The sequence below is a fragment of the Filicampus tigris genome, chromosome 4 (genome assembly GCF_054856515.1).
Source record: "Filicampus tigris isolate MCC_2025a chromosome 4, RoL_Ftig_1.0, whole genome shotgun sequence".
NCBI classification, from domain to species: domain Eukaryota; kingdom Metazoa; phylum Chordata; class Actinopteri; order Syngnathiformes; family Syngnathidae; genus Filicampus; species Filicampus tigris.
In genome coordinates, this window is record NC_141220.1 from 14,224,174 (window position 1) to 14,242,892 (window position 18,719).

Genomic DNA, 18,719 nt, shown 5'->3' on the forward strand with positions numbered 1-18,719 from the left:
TCTACTGTGCGTGCGCTGTAGCTACTTTGAGGATTTTTTAAATTAGCCCTTCCATGGTTTTTCTCAACAGTCACAAATATAAAAATTAGTATTGTAACAGACCAGGCACAGTTCTACACTGGGCCTAGTGGGTGCTATAGTCCTGTCAGATGTGCAGCTATGGTACAGCCTGTCCAGCATTGTATTTTACATTTTGAAATATTTTCTCATTCATTTAACGAAGTTTAAAGGGGAGTCAACACCCCAAAAAGCTTTACAATATGTTCTATGCAGCCCCACTAGTCTAAACACGGCATTCTGATTGATATTGTGTTTGTGGAATATAAGTCGTAAAATCCACCCATTTTTGTCCATCTCATGGGGTGGCTATTTTGTCACTTGCTGTCGACTGAAATTGACATCAAAGTTTTTCAGACGAGCCATTTTTCAATCAATATTTTTGGAAGACAAAAGAAAAAAAACATAAATTTTTAGAACACACATTGATATTTTTGGGATTGATATGATGAAACGAAAAGGACCCAATGAAATCATGTGTGTTTTAAAAATGGTGTTTTATTCTTGTTTCCCTAAAATGAAGTAGGCAATTATGCTATGTGGCCGACAATTTGTTTTTGTAAATTGAATGAATACATAAAAACATTGGATTTAACAAAAAATCCGAATTGGGCATCATGCATTGCAGTGTGTGCATGCATTGAAGATTTTTGCCATTTCCCTGTGGTCATTGTAATGTTTTTTTTTAATATTCTTTGGCCAAATTCAGGTAATACCTTTATATTGAACATGCCCCAAGCCCCAGGAAGGAGAAAACAAATCCTAATCCTGCCTGTTCCAGGATTTGACACATATGTATTTTTGATAAAAGCGGCACTTTTTCTCTCCGTTGCACTTTTTTCAACATCAAGCTACTTATTTTATTATACATTATTTAATATACATGTATTACACAGTAATGGTAACTTTTTACCGCACACATTCATGACCTTATCTTATTTGGATAGCCCTTCCAGGACCGTTCTCTATCCAATAAATACAAACTCGAACTTTTACTGTACATATTTATCTGGCGATTTGTTTTAACCCTTCCAGGACCTTTCCCGCCAGTACGACAAAGATTATTACAGTACTGTAGTCAGTATTTTCTTAATGTGGACTTTCTGACTCTATTTCACTTCAACAATGGGCTATCTCTCAAAACTTGTGGTTGAAAACTTCAAGACATGGCGGGGGAAACAAGTTATCGGACCATTCATGGAGTTTAACTGCATTATTGGCCCCAATGGCTCCGGTAAGTCCTTTTTTTCTTTTTTAAAATTAGCCACGTTTTGTGAAAGGCTAGCTAACTCGTGGGCGAATCTACCGCTAATACGTACTGCCCTTGGAACTGTCCTAATACAGTTATTTGCACTCAAACTTCAATTATATCACTTTAGAATGTGTAAACTCTACCAAGTCCTTTAGGTCCTCAGAAGATGTTAAAAGCCATGTTTTCTTGTGGGAAGTTGAACTAGCTTGTATTATACTAACTTGTGATGAGGAAAAAAATCTAAGAAATTCAACTTGATTGTCTTCTTCAAATCCGTTCTTACACCATTATTTTTACTTGTATGTGTTTTATTGTGTACAAGTAAAATGTACTGTAAGGCCATACATGTGAATATTGGCATTCTATTGCATTACATTTGAAAAACTTGAGTTTGTTTCCTGCTTAATTATAAATATGTCGTCCATAAAACTAAATACAGTACAGTAATGTATCTTAATACAGTTATTTAGACACATATACACGCACACACACACAAACTGCAATTACATCTCAGTAGTGGAATGTGTAAACTAGTGATTAAAAGTGTCAATTTCACCTTCAAAGTTCTAAACTTGTGGATTTTAAGTAGTTAGTACTTTTTTAAAGTTGTGTATACCTGATACAAGCACCATTAACTGATAAAAACATTTTAATGAATTGGAGGGGAAGTCAATGTTTCCAAGTTAACTATCGTTAGTAACAACTATGTTATTGACAAAACCAGGTAAGTCCAACGTGATGGACGCCATAAGCTTCGCCATGGGGGAGCGGGCGAGCTCTCTGCGGGTGAAGCACCTCAGTGACCTGATCCATGGAGCCCACATTGAGCAACCAGTGTCAGACAGAACCTGCGTCAGCATGTTCTATCAGCACGACCAGGACCAGGAGATCGTCTTCTCCCGGGGTATCTCTGGTCAGCATGTTTTTGCTTTTGAATTGGCTAAAGTATTTGGACTGACAGGAAATTAAAGTGAAGAAAATGTGCTTGGTGACTTGTCTGTGGGAATTTTCATCTATTCATCCATCATCCCTTAATGAGAGCATCTCAGATGTGGGCTTTTTCTTCCACACCAAACCTTTTTTAGCATATCACTGTGTACCTTACTTTCTTTGTTGCACTAGGCACCAGGGACAAATCAGGGTCCTTCCGCTAACTGCTCTACAAGGATGAAAGCATAAAAAAAATCACTCAATAAAAATATTCAAGTGTATTTAATGGGCCGAAAACGGTTTCTGATGAACTCATCATGTGCTTTATGTACAACTCTTTTATTGCAGAAGGAGAACTTTTTACACTTAAGTTATACCTGGATTTATTGTCTCCGGGAAGGAGGCAATTTGGCTCAATTATAAAAAACTGCAAATCCCCAGTCACGTGTTGCAACTTTGTGTACTTAAAAACATCCACTGTTGATGTGAATTTGCCTCATCTTGGTGATTTTTGTACCATTTTGTTTTAGAGTAGAATTATTTTTATTTTGTTGTATTTTCTCAGGCAACTCCTCCGAGTATCTCATCAATAGCAACCAAGTTACTTTCAACCAGTACACAGAGGAGCTTGCCAAGATCGGCATCATCACCAAAGCTCAAAACTGCCTCGTGTTCCAGGTAGAGTTTGGGGGGTTTTCAGTGTACAGTGGTTGATGCTGCATTTTCAGATCATGTTGTTCCCACATTGGTCACCAGGGAGCAGTGGAGTCCATTGCTTTGAAGAACCCCAAGGAGCGAGCCAAGCTTTTCGAACTTATCAGTCAGTCTAAGGAGTTTGTGGCTGAGTACAACCAGAAGAAGGAGGCCCTGCTGAAGGCTAAGGAGGACACCAATTTTCAGTTCAACAAGAAGAAATCGGCAGGTGTTGAGACGAAGCGGATGTCTAATGAGAAATTAGAGGTGAACAGCGTTCGGAAAGTCACTTCTAAATTACTTCTAAACGGAAATGTAATATGCTTTATTTACTTGGTGTAGTTGTCCATCCATCCATTATCGATACCGCTTCTCCTCACAAGGGCCGCGGGGCATGCTGGAGCCTATCCCAGCTGTCTTGGGGCATTAGGCGGGGGACACCCTGAATTGGTTGCCAGCCAATCGCAGGGCATGGTGTAGTTGTGATATTCCATATGTAATTGTGCTGCCCACAGATCAGTAGTGCTGTGGTTTTTTTTAACTGTATACAATAAAAAAATTAAAAAAACATCTTCAGAAGAGGCAGCTCTTACCGCAAATGGAGTTGCATTCTACAATTTAGAGGCAACAGACCGCAAAGCCCTATCAACTTTAGTTTTTCATTTCATGAGAGGGACAGTAAGGAAAAGGCACTCAACAGTCTGCAGTGACCTAATAGGACAAAAAAAAATACACCTTGAAGCCTGTTAATGTAAGGCGTGATGGAACTATTTCTTTTTTCTTTCCCAGGCCGACAAATACCAAGACTTGGTGGATGATCTTCAACAAAAGCGTGTGCAGCTAAGCCTTACTGGGCTCTATCATAATGAAAAGGCCATTGAGAGCACCAGTAACACTCTGACTGTCAAGCAGAGGGCCGCTGCTGCTCAGAATGCTTCAATGCACAACTGTGAGCAGACAGTGAAGACCCTCAAGAAGGAGCATGGGCGCCTCATCAGGGAGCAGCAGCACATGGAGAAAGAAATACGGTAGACTTACATTTATTTTGCGTTCAGTTGTATCAATTTTAGTTGCGTTTGTCACATTTTGGAAATTATATCAGCGAACCTTCACCAAAAAAATGATGGTGCAGTCATATCATAGGAATACATGGGCTGAACAATATAGTCGCAAATTTTTTTATTTTTTTTTTAAAGCTCTCAGTTTGCTTTTTTTAACTGCTCAGGCCAAAGCAATTGGAATAATCACTTGGTGCCATCTTGTGGAATCTTGTTGTTGTTCTTAGGTTTATTCATTGAATGGTGCATTTTCGTTTGCTTTTGAGATGTCCTGTTTTGTTGGCAGTCCATGAATGCACCTGATTAACAGTCAAAAGTGAAACTGAAAATATATTTCTGGTTCTGACCCAGTGCAGCTACTAATAGCCATGTAGTCTATTTTGCCATCAAAATGTCCACATTTCCGCTGTTTTCCCACAACATTTCTTATTTTGGGTAACCGGCAAAAGGTCAATTTAATGACTTGTGATGTTTGTTTAATGTGCTAGTGCAGATATTTGTTTGCTCATGTGTGTTGTCACATCAGTTTGATCTAGCATGTTATTTAGGCTTGTATGCTGGCAAATGGTATTGATGAGCCTCAGGTGAAGTGGATTTGCTTGTGAACACATCCCTAGTTGTCTGGATGAACCTAGAATAACTAGATCTTTATTGAACCACATGCTTAGCGACCAGGAGCATGTCCTGTCCCAGTCTCGCTCTCACTTCATCAAGGCCAAAGTGAACACCTCACATCATCTCAAAAAGATGGAAGAGCTGCAAGCGTCTGTCAAAAAGACCCAGAAAGTCTTAGCCCGGACGGAGCAGGAGTATGCGGAAGCCCAGCGGGAAAAAGAGGAGCTAGAGAAGACCTGTAGGGTCTACAAGGAACAATTTCGGGAGCAGAGACTGTCCGAGGGCATGGAGGTTGAACTGGATCAGAGCCAGGTAAGCATGTCAAAAGAACTTTAGCTATTATAAATGCATAGGTAATTGGTTCTGTGCTTTCTTGATGGACGTGCTCGGCAGCGAGAGCGCTATAAAGAACTCAAGGAGCTGGCCAGGAAGCAAAGTGCAGTGCTGTGTCAGGAAGCCGAGAAGATGCAGAGAGATGTCAAGGCAGACTATGATCAGATGGCGTTTGACCAGCGCAAACGGAAAGAGGTGGAGGTAATTACACAATGGAAACTCCGTATTCATTCAAATAGCTACTGGAAGGTCGGTACACGACATTTAAATACATAATTACTAGAGTATAAGAAGAGAGAATAAGAATAAGAACGCCAAAAATAAATGTCTTTTCCTCAAGCATTCTCACAGTGCTTGAAACTTAATTATTCATTTTAAGACATTTTGCACAACTGAATGCCACAGTTTCATTAGGTGCCGTTGCTCAGTCGAGCGAGCTTCAGATATGCTGTCACTACAGTAGATGGCAGCAGTTTACGCCACAACATCCCACTCCTCACCCACAATTTAAGATGCTTGTAAACTGAGCTGAGAACTGAGAATAAATTAAACTTATAAATCATGTTACCAATGTGTAAAATGATACACTGGGAAGAAAAACTATGTGAGCCCTTTGAATTTCTCGAACGTCTGCATAAATTGGTCATAAAATGTAGTTTGATCATCATATAAATCACAAGAATAAACAGTCTTTTAATTTTTTTTTCATTCGCTGTATTGAGTGGAATTTGTTGTTGTCCAGTTTAACATGTCAACTCTGTCCATGTGAAATATCAATTGATGTGAAACCCTTTTAAAAAATTCAAAATACTGCATATTTTGTAAAAAAGTACACACTCAGCTCACTAACTGAACTTTGCTGAGTGAAAGTCCACCATGGGCTCATTAAACATTAAAAGTAGCCAAAAATGTCCACCCTGTCAGCCAGCTCACATGTAATGAATATGAAGTTCAATGGGAAATCTCACATTTTTAGGGGGAAAATGGGAAAGTCGCAAAGGCACCATATGGTGATATTGACTCCTTTGCTGCAGGCTGGAATCCAGAACAACAAGACACAGTTGGACGATTTAACCCACAGAGCAGAGAAGCTTGAGGAGTACACCAAGACCTGCAAGTATGTCATTATGCGCTTTCCTTCTACCACATAATAATATTCTACACACCTGCAAATTAACTATCAAGCAAGGGACTCCCCCCTTAAAAAATGTAAACCTTCCTTCCGCTTGGACTCACCCTCTCAATCCTGATTCATTACTCTTGATGACAGTAACCAACAACTTCCGAAAGGAATAGAATGGTATCACCTTTTACTTTTACGAAATAAAGACATGTCATAGTCCCAACAAATGAAAAATCCAATATGGTCAAAACGGTTAACTGACTGCATGTTCGTACATAGCACTTGATCTACACCATCCAGTGCCCAAAGTGCTTTACAAAGCCTCACATTCACTGAATTGAAAACTACCAATTTGTGCGTTTTGGCTGCTGTATCTACTGTACCTCCACAAATGTTTTGCTTTTTAGTTCATGGCATATTTTAACCTTACCATGGCCATAGGTAGAACCCGGGTTGTTTTTTGGCGGGGCCTAAATCCCTCTTCATTGGCTGAAACTAGCTGCTTCCATTATAGCAGGGGTCTCAAACTTGCGGTCCGGGTGTCCCAGCGTCCGCCGCCGCTGTGGCGATCCGTGGGAAGGGCACGCCCAGAGTCGCCGCCGCCGCGCCCGGCGCTTACCGGCCATTGCAAAGCGAGCGGTGGGGCTGACCGAGAGGACTACAACAGCTCGAGTGGGGGCGAGCTGCTATTGCGACGCAGCTTCCGCGGCAGCAGCCCGGGGCTGCGCGCCGTGTGCGCACACACGTTTTTTTTTTTAATTGGTTGTACTTTGTTCGTAGCTCTTCTGCGCGGCTAACTAGGAATCGAAACTTAGCGCCGACATTCTAAAATCTGAACAGTTCCGGGAGAACTGGAATGATGGACCCGTTTCCACTCGATGTCAGGTTCTCGGTGGCCAACCCTGCGTACAAATATTAGCCATTTTATTACTTTTTGAATCAGAAACACATAGGTACTCTCACTTTCTTAACACATATATAACAATCAACTCATTATTTTAAATTGGCCACTAATGTGCCTTACGCTGAACAGCTCACTGTGAGCAGCTGTTCCCTTCCACCACTACCAATAGCGATCTAGACCTTTCTCTGCTTCATCTTTTGAAGTTTACCACTCTGCTTTCTCCGTCGACAACTGCACAAGGAGCCTTGCCTGTCTGTCGGACCGCTACTGGAGTCTTCCATCACACTGCTGTTGGGTGTTGTGAAGCTGGTCTATAACAAGGCGCCTTAGAAATAGTAGGATTTATATAAAGAGCACAAAAATATGTGGATGGGTGGTTAATAGGTCAGTTTTTAGCAAATAGCAGTTGGGTTCTACAGAAACATTTGAGATTAGGCGAGTTTGTGAATGGTGAACAGTGTAGCTGCACAATGTATTGAAAACATTTCAATATCGCGATAATGGCCTGTGCAATATGCATATCGCAAAGATTTGACCAGTGAGATGCAAATGTGCATTGCCACCTAATAGTTGAACATTATCTAGGGGAATTACAATTAATTAGCTAAGAACACATTTAGCTTTCTTATTTTGCCGCATGAAAAAAATGCTTTCTTTCATTAGATAATAAAAATTTCATTTTTTTAGGTACATGTTAAATATCGCAATAGTATTGATACCGATATCGTCATCATTCATATCGCATGTTTTTCTCACAGCCCTAATTAAGGGTAAAATCGGCGCTCACTGTTATCATGTTAAGACTTTTTGCTGACATCCTGTACTCTATAAACTGGAGTCCCTGTGTGTTTGTTTTTAGGTCATCTCTTGATGACTTCCGTCAGAGGGAGGAGAGCTTGCAGTCAGAGTTGCAGTCTGGCAGAGAGCGCACTTCCCAGGTGAAAGAGGAGCTGGGCCAGGTGATACAGCAGCTCGGGGATGCCCGTCTGGACAACCAGGAGAGCAAACGTCAACGACACCGCAAAGAGATGCTGGAAAAGATGCACAGGCTCTTCCCTGACACGGTGGTAAGAGATGCATGATGATGATGTGAACTGAAAGCAAAAAAGGACTAATCTGTCACATGTTTCTTGTCCCAGTACGGCCGCCTGTGTGACTTGTGCAGCCCCATCCACAAGAGGTACCAGCTGGCCGTCACCAAGGTGTTTGGCCACTTCTTGAAGGCCATCGTGGTGTCGACAGAGAAGGTGGCCCAGGCCTGCATCAGCTTCCTCAAGGAGGAGCGGGCTGAGCCTGAGACCTTCCTGCCCATCTACTACTTGGATGTAAGTGCAATCTGAGCCAGGTGAATTTGTCCAGCCACTGGCCTTTTTGGGGAAAACCTGGCAATATTAGAAAAAGGTATTCAGTAAATGACGTTCAATCCTGCTTCAACAGAATAGCCTAATTTCCTTCCATGTCCTGCCCTGAACCCTTGCCTTCAGGTCACCCGACAAATGACCACATCCATCCGTAATATGAATTGTAATGTTTATTTTGTATATATTTAATATCACCTGTAATTATCTGCACTTCATCACTTGTACTCATGAACTTGTAAAAAAAAAATCAAGGTGGAGGACCACCTTGATTTTTTTTTACAAGACATCAATGAAGCCAAACCCAGAACCATAGGATGTAACTTTAAAAATACTTTTTTTCAAAATAGTCAGACGTGCTTGGTTACGAATGAAAGAATAATTTCCCTGTTGCAAAATCCACAAAATCATTTGCACTTGTAAAGAACATTTAGAAAATGCGTGACTTTTCTATTCTTTGGTAGTTAAGTAGCGACTTCCAACTGTTTCTGGTGTTGCAATTGCAATTAAAGATGACACCCCACTAGAGCATCATAACAGTTTTCAAGATATCAGAGGCCTTAGAGCCAGAGGCAGCCTGAAAGATTATGCAGAGGCCACCACTCAAAAATTTTATTTTCAAAAACATTGGCTTCTTAAAGCATGAATTGTTTGGTTGCCTGCGCGTGGCATTAATAACCATGTCCATGCCCGCATGTTCAGGTGAGTCCCCTGAATGACCGATTGAGGGAGATACCCGGCGCCAAGATGGTGGTGGACGTTGTGCTCATCAATATGTCCACAAACGTGCCACAGCTAAAGAGAGTGGTGCAGTTTGTGTGCGGCAACACGCTGGTGTGTGAAACCATGAAAGAGGCCAAGAGCATTGCCTATGATGGAGAACACCGCCTTAAGGTAAACATTTTGTTCAGATGAGTGCAGGAAATACACGTTGGGCTTTTGTGATCTCAAATTGGGTGCTGTAGACCGTGTCTCTGGACGGGACCCTGTTTTCAAAGTCCGGTATAATCTCTGGAGGCTCCAGTGACCTGCGCACCAAAGCTCGCTGCTGGGATGATAAGGATGTCACCAGGCTGAAGAATAAAAAAGACCAGCTGGCTAATGAGCTACATGTAAGTCAACCTACAGTATGTTTTGTATGTGCTCTTAATTCATACAGTAGCAAATACAGCCATGTAAAAATGTGTGTCCCACACTTTGGATCCAGGACCCAGAATAAAGTTCTAAGATGTCTGTTGTGTTGCAGCAACTAATGAGGCTCAGGCGGAAGGAGTCAGAACTGAATCAGATCATTGCGCAGGCTCAGGGTGCACAGGCCCGTCTGAAATATTCCAAAAATGATCTGGATAACATTGGGAAGAAAAGCATCCCGAAATGCCTTGGGGTAAGAAGATCTTCCTTCAGGTTCCCGGTTATTGAAAATGTTAAAGCCAGGCGTTATGGGTGACACTTACTGTTTTTTTATGTGACACCCTAGGAAATAGCTCTAGCCTCTGTCCCACTGAGCTCCGAACATATGCGAGTGTTTGCAAAGGTAGCAAATGTTGCGTTCTCGTCAGGGTTCGTTCAAGGTCACAAGTGTTTGCCAAACGTTCACCAGACATTCATCAGACGTTCACCTTTACTTCTCTTATCGAAAAGTATAAGAAAAACCTCTAAAACTGTTGCCGAACATTTGCGAACTTGAACGAACCCTGACACGCGCATTTTGCTCCCTTTGCCAACAGTCGCAAATGTTCGCCCCTCAGTGGGATAAGGGCTTTTCATTGTTCTGGACGTACATTATTGTCACTAATTGTCATTTCCCATCAATTGATTCCAGGACATTTCCCGCATGGAGAGTGAACTGGCAAACTTGGACTTCCAGATCCAAATGCAGCTGAAAAGTGTGGAGACAAAAGAAGCTGCCTTGAAGAACCTTAAAGGCCAGATGGAGCAGGTATCATACCTTCAGTTCAACTAAGCATTATGGAAAAGTTCATTACCTTCACAGTTTTAAGACATCTTGGTGGAATATTTTATAGTCATGAATATGGCTGGGCGATATGACTGAAAAGTACTGTATATCACGATATAAGTGTTTCATATTGGTCGAGATCTATATGTATTGATTTTTTTCTTTATTTAACTATTGCAAATAATACTTAACCTTTAATAAGAGGTCAACGTACCAGTAACTGAAAGAGTGAAATAAACTGGTGAATATAAAGATTAAATAAACTCAGTTTTAAACATAATGTGGTTAGTAAGGCTGGGCGTCTGAAAAACTGTCACAATCTAAGTATTTCATATCATTCAAAATTGATAATTATTGATTTTGTTTTGAACCTATTAAAAAAACAACAACAAAAAAAAACGATTAACTGTTTTTGTGTACATCGCTATGTAGCGTAATGTACAGTTTCTCCTCCACCGGTGCATTGTAAATGCTTATTTGCATTAGGTGCTACCCCAAAGCAGTATTGATTACTGATTATTATTGATTCATTCAATGTTCATAAATTATCGGTCCTGCCCTAGTCATGAAAATGTTTATTTAGACAGAGGACATGGTGTTTTCTGACTTCTGTGCTGAGATCGGTGTGGACAACATCAGAGTATATGAGCAGGAGCAACTGAAACATCAGGAAGAGCACGACAGGAAGTGGTATAAATAATATGAGGCTCAGTGGGATTGACTGTCTCGCTTTTACTGTACTTTTTTGTTAAATTACATCAGTGGAAATTTGTAATTTGCTGAAAAAATATTTTCAGTTTGGAGTTTGAGAACCAGTGCGATCGCTTGGATGCCAAGCTGGAGTATGAGCAAAGTCAACTAGAGAAGCACAAGAAGAAGCTCCGTGAAATGCAGTCCTCCATCGACCAGGAAGAAAGCAACATGGCCGTGAAGAGAAAGGTTAGCATGGATGTACTGTCATAATAATTTGTCAACTGTGGGCATGTGAAGAATTTACAAACAATGGAAACTCTGATAAATTGTTCTGGAACTGAATTTCTATAGGTTGGCAGCTCTGTGTTTATTTCAATACTAACCAGGGCCTGGTAATCATAAATGTGTGAGTTAGTTTTTGAATCGTCAATGGAGATATTTTCAGCCACATATTCTGGCTCACCTTTCAGGAGGAGGAAAAGCTGTTGGTAGCTGTTGATAAAAATGATGACAAACTGCAGGAGATGAAGAAGCAGCTGCTGGCAAATAAGAGGCAGGTAGCATCTGCCAAAAATGAGCTGGATGAGAAAATCCTGCACCTCAAAGAGATTAACAGGTAAGACAAAATCACTGACGAAGAAGAGCAAATGCTAACACTGCTTCTGCTGTTCTGATTTATGAAGTGTATGATGTGTAAATTCTAACACAAAGAAACATTCTTTTCCCTCAGAGAGTTGGTGAAACTTCAGCGGGAGGTGATAAATGTCGAAAGCATCTTGGAACAGAAACGTTTAGCACGACATAATTTGTTACTGGCTTGCAAGATCGAGGGCCTGCCAATCATTTTGCTGTCAGGTGACCTGAATGAAATCAGCCAAGTGGAGGTAAAAAGACATCCGAACATCTGCATTAATAGCAACAATGTTGAGTATTTCCACTTTCTAATTCCCTTTACATTTTCTGTGCTCGTGTCAAGGGAGATATTTATATCGTGTGGACGGTAATGTGTATTATATAATGTGTGTGTGCATGAATGGACAGGTGTTTATATTGTATGTATGTGTGAATGTAAACACGGGTGTTTACACAATATGTGAATGGACCGATATGTGTGGACACTGCACAGTATGTGAATGGACTAATAGGTGTCTACATGAAGGAATAGCCAAACAGATATTAACGGTGTGTGTGTGTGGCAGGCGAATGAAAAGATGTGTATACTGCATATGTCCGTGTATTAATGGACAGACATTTTGTCAGATCTTATTATGACCGAAAGCCCAATTTTGCCCAGAACAGTCTGCCAAATTGCTGAACAGAAGTAAAAATTAAGTGAATGTTTTGGGGTCTCTCTAGGTGAATGAAGGGTCTCAAACTACTTCAACTACGATGCACATCTTTGAGAGGGAGGCCCAGCTTGTTATCGACTACTCTTGCCTGGCAGCTGAGAACAGGGTGACACATCATTACTTGTTCGACAATGACTTTTAGCATTAATACTGGCAATCTTTCTATTAATTTCGTGTGTGTGTGTTTGTTTTCAGGACGTGCCTGCAGAGGAGAGCGACAACTATTTGGAAGTCCTCAAGGAGTCCCTTCACGCCGTAGAGGAACAGCTAAAACGCACAGCCACGCCCAACTTAAAAGCTGAGGAAAAGCTGAGGGAGGTGAAAGACAAGCTACAAGATGTGACAGATGGTACTTTTGTTGTTGTTGTTTTTTTTTTAATAAATATGTTTGACATTTGTTGGAAAACACATATACCGTATACAGTACACTGTATTCAATGGCTTGTAGGCACACAGCTGTGTCTTGCTGACAAGGAAGCGGATTCCTTGCATGTCTGCTCTGCAATAGCGGCTGCATTTGAGTGTGTCTTTTTCTCGCTAGCTCCCTCCCTCCGCTCCGCTTTCAATCTAGTAATCACCAGTCAAACTGTAACAAATCACAGCTTTTGCGATTAGAAACTGCGAGGCGATGTGCAGAGGTGGGCATTCCGTCTGACCGACGGACAGACACCCGTTTTGCTGACGTTAGACGATAGATGGGAAACTTAAAAGATAAAATGAAATGAAAAATGACGGACTAAGCACTGACAGAAGTGGATTTTCGTTTGTCTGTGTAATCATCACTAACCTGAACCTCAAATCTGAACGCACCTCACAGTCCATCATTGACGGACGCCGGTTTTGCTGATGAGATGGAATCGCCACCCAGACTGCATTGACTGTATTATGTATAGCACTTCATTTCAAAAGGTGGCAGTAATGCACCAAAAGTTGTTTGTCAACCGCTAAAAGACATAAGAAGAAGAAAAAGAAGACGCATTTGAAGAAAAAACAACAGCATTCATTTATTGTAATGGCTGCTTTATTTCAATTTGCACAAGAGCCAGAAAGCATTTGTAGCCACCAGGATTATATACCTTTGGCAACAATGTGGCACGGGATGCTGGTTAAGGTGAGCAAAACTTTAAAGTAAAAGTTTTAAGAGTTAAAGCGGCAGCAGGCTCCCACTTAACAGTTCAATAGATTGGCAAATGTGTAGGCTATGTGAAATGTCAGATGTATGTGTGCATAAAGCTGTTTGAGCAGCAAGATGACACATTATGATGTACTTAGTGCACTCCATTTACCATTTTAATCAAATCGTTTCAGATAATGGCTGGATGGATTTTTCATCTGTTGGACCTTTTTTTTTTCCGGATTGATTATAGATGAACTGGCGGACCTTTGATGTTTACAAAAGGAAGCGTGGTTAAAATAACATGACGGACTGACTGACAGACGATTACAGTTTGGTTCGGCTTGAAAAATAGATGAACGGGTGACGGACGGGTACTAAGGCTGCTGACTAATAACGAATGATGGACCGGCAAACTTTAGTAAGATGCCCACCTCTGGCGATGTGCTAACCACACATCACCATGCTGCCCTGCTTTAAACACAATTGAACTTACGGTGCTAAAAACACTTGTACTAAATGTTTGAAAGAAAAGTTTTAAAAATGTACAGAAAAGACTTATTAGGGCTGCAGTCGGTGGGGTGAAAACTGTATTTAAACAACAATAGGAGCATCAACACTAAAGCAGAGTTTTCTGCCTCTGATTCAGCCTTCAAAGCCAGCACCATTGCCACTTGGAAGTGCCAACAAGAGTTTGAAGAAGTCAAAGCTAAGCGTTTCAGTCTCTTCAGCCAGTGCTTCGATCACGTGTCTGCTGTCATAGACAGCATCTACAAAAGAATATGCTGCAACAAGAGCGCACAGGTGAAAAGACAGCTCCGCAACCCCTAGGTGAGACGCTGTCAAATGATGACATCATAAGATATGAAATGTGTTTCAGGCCATTCTGTCCGCTGACAATCCGGAGGAGCCATATCTCGGCGGCATCAACTACAGCTGTGTGGCTCCCGGGAAGCGCTTCATGGCCATGGAAAATCTGTCAGGCGGCGAGAAGGCCATTGCCTCCCTGGCTTTGGTGTTTGCCATCTACAGGTCGTATCATTGTTAAAATAAATAAAATGTTCAGTCAAAGTGAGACTGAGGGTAGTTATTAATACAGGGGTAGGCAAAGTACCACATACGGACGGCTACATTTTTTTATCTAGCACACAGATCATTTACATTATGAAATTGTTGCATTGCTTTAGTTTTTTTTACCTGGTAAAATAGAATGTATTTATTCATTTGTAATATTTTTATTCATTCATATAATTAAAATTGGTTTAAAATACCCCCTAAGTTAGTAAAATGAATTACTTTATGTATACTATTAACATGTATATAAAAATAATAATTATAAAACCAATCTTTTAAAATATGAATTTATTATTATCTTACTTTTTCACACACAGATTTGTACTTTTTTTTTTTTTTTCATAATTTATGAATGACTTTGCCCATCTGCCTTTTAAAATCAAATGCGCCCTTGAGCTCAACATTTTTGCCTATCCCTGTTCTAAAATAAGACTTCAGCAATAAAAATTAAAAAATCTACTTCTCCCTCCTCAGTTTCTGTCCTGCTCCCTTTTTGATTTTGGACGAGGTGGACGCCGCCCTGGACAATTCCAATATCTGTAAGGTAAGATTCATGACAATAAGAGGGCTAATTGTATGCAAGGTGAAACAATTGCTCTGAACATCAACAGATGTATTGTATTTGCTGCTTGCGCACTCTAGCGACGTGTCCATCCTTGCATTTTTTATAGCACGTGCCCTCAATAGACAGTTTAAGTCCTCAGTGAAGCTAACATGTATGTTTTTTGGAATGTGGGAGGAAGCTTGAGTGCACGAGCCGTTGCTCTGATGAGTTTTTGCTTTGACTTGCGAGCAACTCAGACTCTCCACAGCTCCAGTGAAGTGGAAAAGAAAAATTAAGGCAAAACCTCTAGTTGAACCTCAGTTCACCGACAAATAGGTTTGCAAGCAAACCTTTTGGACAAATCTTTCCAGGGTTCCAAAAATTATATGTATGTATGAATTATACTCCCAAATCAAGGTGTCACTGTATATGATTTGGCATAGCTGCTTAAAAGCCAACTACTGCAATGTCAACCCTGCATCCAACAACCAGTCATGAAATCATGTGGCGTTTATTTTGTGCTTCCAGGTGACCAGCTTCCTGAGGGAGGAATCCAGAAAGAAAATGCAGGTCATCGTCATCTCCCTAAAAGAGGATTTTTTCTCCAAGGCCGACGCTCTGCTGGGAGTTTACCCGGATGTAAGGACCATGACGTTAAACCAGGGGTTGGCAAACTTGTGCTCAAGGGCCACATTTGATTTTTAACATGGACAGGTGCGCCTGGTATTCGCAGATGAGACGGCAAAAAAAAAGTTAAAATGTGAATTTAAAATCTGTAAAACACTCTGTTTAAAGTTTTTAATGTTTTATTTTATTTTTAAATTATTATTATTTCGAATTATTTTGATTCTAATAGCTGTGATTAGCTGGCGACCAGTTTAGGGTCTACACTGCCTACCGCCCAAAACCAGCTGAGATAGGCTCCAGCACGCCCGTGACCCTCGTGAGGATAAGCGGTTCAGAAAACAGATGGATGATTCTAATAGTTTACCAAGTATTTAATAAAGTTAACAACAAAGCTTGGATTAATATGTTGGAATAACTAATCCAGTATTTTTTTTATCCCATTATTTAAAAAAAAAAAAAAAAAAATATATATATATATATATATATATATATATATATATATATATATATATATATATATATATATATATATATATATATATATATATGTATATATATATATATTTAATTAAATAAATGTAAAATGTTAACTGTACACTATAACAATATTAGATCGTTAAGCGGTTTAACGTGTTCATGATCTCATAAAGCCGAAAGATCGTTTGATCGTCTACATGGCACATTCTAAACAGTTTAGCTCTATGGCGGCGCAAAGCCGCTGACGCGTATACCTGACCAACCAATCACAGCACGCACAGTGCACCGTACGTGACACTCCCCGCCTCCCTCTTATTTTGTATAGCAGGGAGCTATAGGGAAAAGTCACCACGAAGCAGAGTTGGTCCCGAAAAAAAACTCCACATCCACAGTGTCGATTTGGTTTGGCTTTTCCTCAGAGGGGAAAGCGCAAACCAGTTATTTGCAAAGTTTGCAGAGACTCGGTTCGGACGTCAGCGCCGACAGCCAAAGCAAACTGACACATGGTAGCCAGAGGCAGCCGCTGGCTCCAAGCTAACGCAACCCACGGTAACATTGTCATTTAACACGAGCACTCCATATGAAAAACCAAGCAAGCAGTGTAAAGAAGTAACTGAGGCAGTGACTTATTACCTTGCTGAAGACATGATTCCCATTAAAACAGTGGAAAACGAGGACTCTTCAAAGTACTAGACCTGCTTTACAAGCTGTGTTTTTATGTTTGCATTCACTGCACATTTTGATAAAAACCTGTTCAGAAAGCTTAGCTGACTTAAAATATCATTTTTTCTTTGAGTTTTATACACATTTTAAACATGTTTAACATGGCTTGACTAGTTAGCACGTCCGCCTCACAGTTCAGAGGTTGTGGGTTCGGTCCCGGCTCCAGCCTCTCTGTGTGGAGTTTGCATGTTCTTCCCGTGCCTGCGTGGGTTTTCTCCGGGAACTCCGGTTTCCTCCCACATTCCAAAAACATGCATGGTAAGTTGATTGGACACTCTAAATTGCCCCTAGGTGTGATTGTGAGTATGGATGTTTGTTTGTCTCTGTGTGCCCTGCAATTGGCTGGCAACCAGTTCAGTGCATCCCCCGCCTACTGTCCGAAGACAGCTGGGATAGTCTCCAGCACGGCCGCGACCCTTGTGAGGATAAGCGGTATAGATAATGGATGGATGGATGTTTAACATGAGGAAAATGGTCAGAAATGTGCAAATTAGTCTAAAAAAAAACAATGTAAAAAAAGAATCATGATAAAATTGTGATCATGATTTTATTTTTAAAAAATCATGATATATTTTTGCCAGATCGCCCACCTCTACTGTACTGTATATATCAAAAAATTACTCCTATTCAATAAATTACCAAATTGTTACATGTAGTAAATTAATAATGACTCTTCATTTCCGAATCAATTTTAGGAAAAATAGCCAAATTAATGCAACAAAAACAGGACTTGAAAATGTAAAAGCTCGGTGGGCCGAATTGCAGAACTGAGCGGGTCATATATTGCCCACTCCTGCATTTACCAGTTGACTCGTTTAGGACAAATGTGCCATGTGTTTTTTTCCTCCCAGTTTGATGGCTGTATGTTCAGTCGAATGCTGACGTTGGACCTGCGTTCCTTCCCTGTGCTGGAGGACGACGGCGGAACACCTGTGAGCGTCAAGGGCAAGAACAGCTTGCAAAGTATCTCCGGATCACCACTTCCATTGGTTTCATTATTTTAGTCCTTTTCGCTTAAAAAGAAACAGTTTCACCTCCACTGGGTTCTCGCTAGTTTTGTGTTTAACTGTACCTGTTTTAAAAAGGGAGGCGTTTGAGGGAGCAATTTTATAAACACTCCAAATTTGTCCTTTATGAAATGTGTGTTAGTGTGTTCCAGGCTGTAGTGTGTTTCAGAGATGGGAAATTCAGGTTGCCTGCCACACTTTGGCTTGAGCCACAGGTGCTTTAAATCAAAAGAGCTAGTTTACCTGCCGGTTGAGTAGAAACTCCTGTGGTTAAAGCCAAGATGTAGCAAGGATTTTACTTTCTGAACCTGAATTTACCATCTCTGGTGTGTTTTAATGACTTTATGCTACTTGAGCAATTAGCAATGAATGAACTTGCCTGTAAAAAAAAAAACGGAACTCGCCTGTTTCCACTGTGTTTTGGCTTCAGTTGTCCTCATGGTGGTGTAAGCCGCCTACTCAGCTGATTGACCACGAAACACAAAAAAGGCTCAAATCTTTGTTAGGTTGTGCACCAAACTTAAATGTGTTTTAATGACTTTAGGCTCCGTGAACTATTGGCATTTAATGAACTTGCCTGTAAAATAACAAAAAACAACTGGCCTGTTTCCACTGTGTTTTGGCTTCAGTTGACCACTTAACACAAAAAAGGTCTCAAATCTTCGTAACGTTGTGCAGTTAGCACCAAATGTGCTTATTATTAGGTTTGAGTTCTTTTCCGCTGAATAAATACACTGTTCAACTACTACGTTTTTTCTTTTATTGACATATTCAATTTAACAATTCCATTAGATTTTCTTTGTCAATTTGCTGCTTTAACGTCATCCACCA

General features: G+C 40.6%; 1 protein-coding gene across 2 annotated transcripts; it reads left to right on the plus strand.

The window, feature by feature from the left end:
• The first annotated feature begins 1,090 nt into the window (after nt 1–1,090).
• smc1b (structural maintenance of chromosomes 1B) lies at nt 1,091–18,636 on the plus strand. 2 transcript variants are annotated; one of them, XM_086027123.1, is made up of 25 exons: nt 1,091–1,291; nt 2,034–2,222; nt 2,805–2,917; nt 2,996–3,199; nt 3,722–3,960; nt 4,659–4,917; nt 4,999–5,139; nt 5,973–6,055; nt 7,825–8,032; nt 8,105–8,290; nt 9,026–9,217; nt 9,289–9,435; nt 9,570–9,707; nt 10,146–10,262; nt 10,864–10,970; nt 11,078–11,219; nt 11,444–11,589; nt 11,704–11,857; nt 12,330–12,428; nt 12,518–12,671; nt 14,086–14,240; nt 14,317–14,468; nt 14,985–15,054; nt 15,583–15,693; nt 17,733–18,636. In XM_086027123.1, exons 1-25 carry the CDS (start codon nt 1,183–1,185, stop codon nt 17,883–17,885), a joined length of 3,768 nt encoding a protein of 1,255 aa, XP_085883249.1. In that variant the 5' UTR covers nt 1,091–1,182; the 3' UTR covers nt 17,886–18,636. The 2 variants fall into 2 exon arrangements, with proteins under 2 accessions (XP_085883249.1, XP_085883250.1); XM_086027124.1 differs by having other exon boundaries at nt 15,583–15,768; nt 17,733–17,876.
• The last annotated feature ends 83 nt before the right edge of the window (nt 18,637–18,719 follow it).

Excerpts from the sequence above, each read along its gene's own strand:
- smc1b (XM_086027123.1), top strand. The coding sequence starts at position 1,183 with ATGGGCTATCTCTCAAAACTTGTGGTTGAAAACTTCAAGACATGGCGG. Across the intron at positions 2,918-2,995 it reads AAAACTGCCTCGTGTTCCAG|GGAGCAGTGGAGTCCATTGC; the intron begins GTAGAGTTTGGG and ends ATTGGTCACCAG. Across the intron at positions 8,033-8,104 it reads GGCTCTTCCCTGACACGGTG|TACGGCCGCCTGTGTGACTT; the intron begins GTAAGAGATGCA and ends TTCTTGTCCCAG.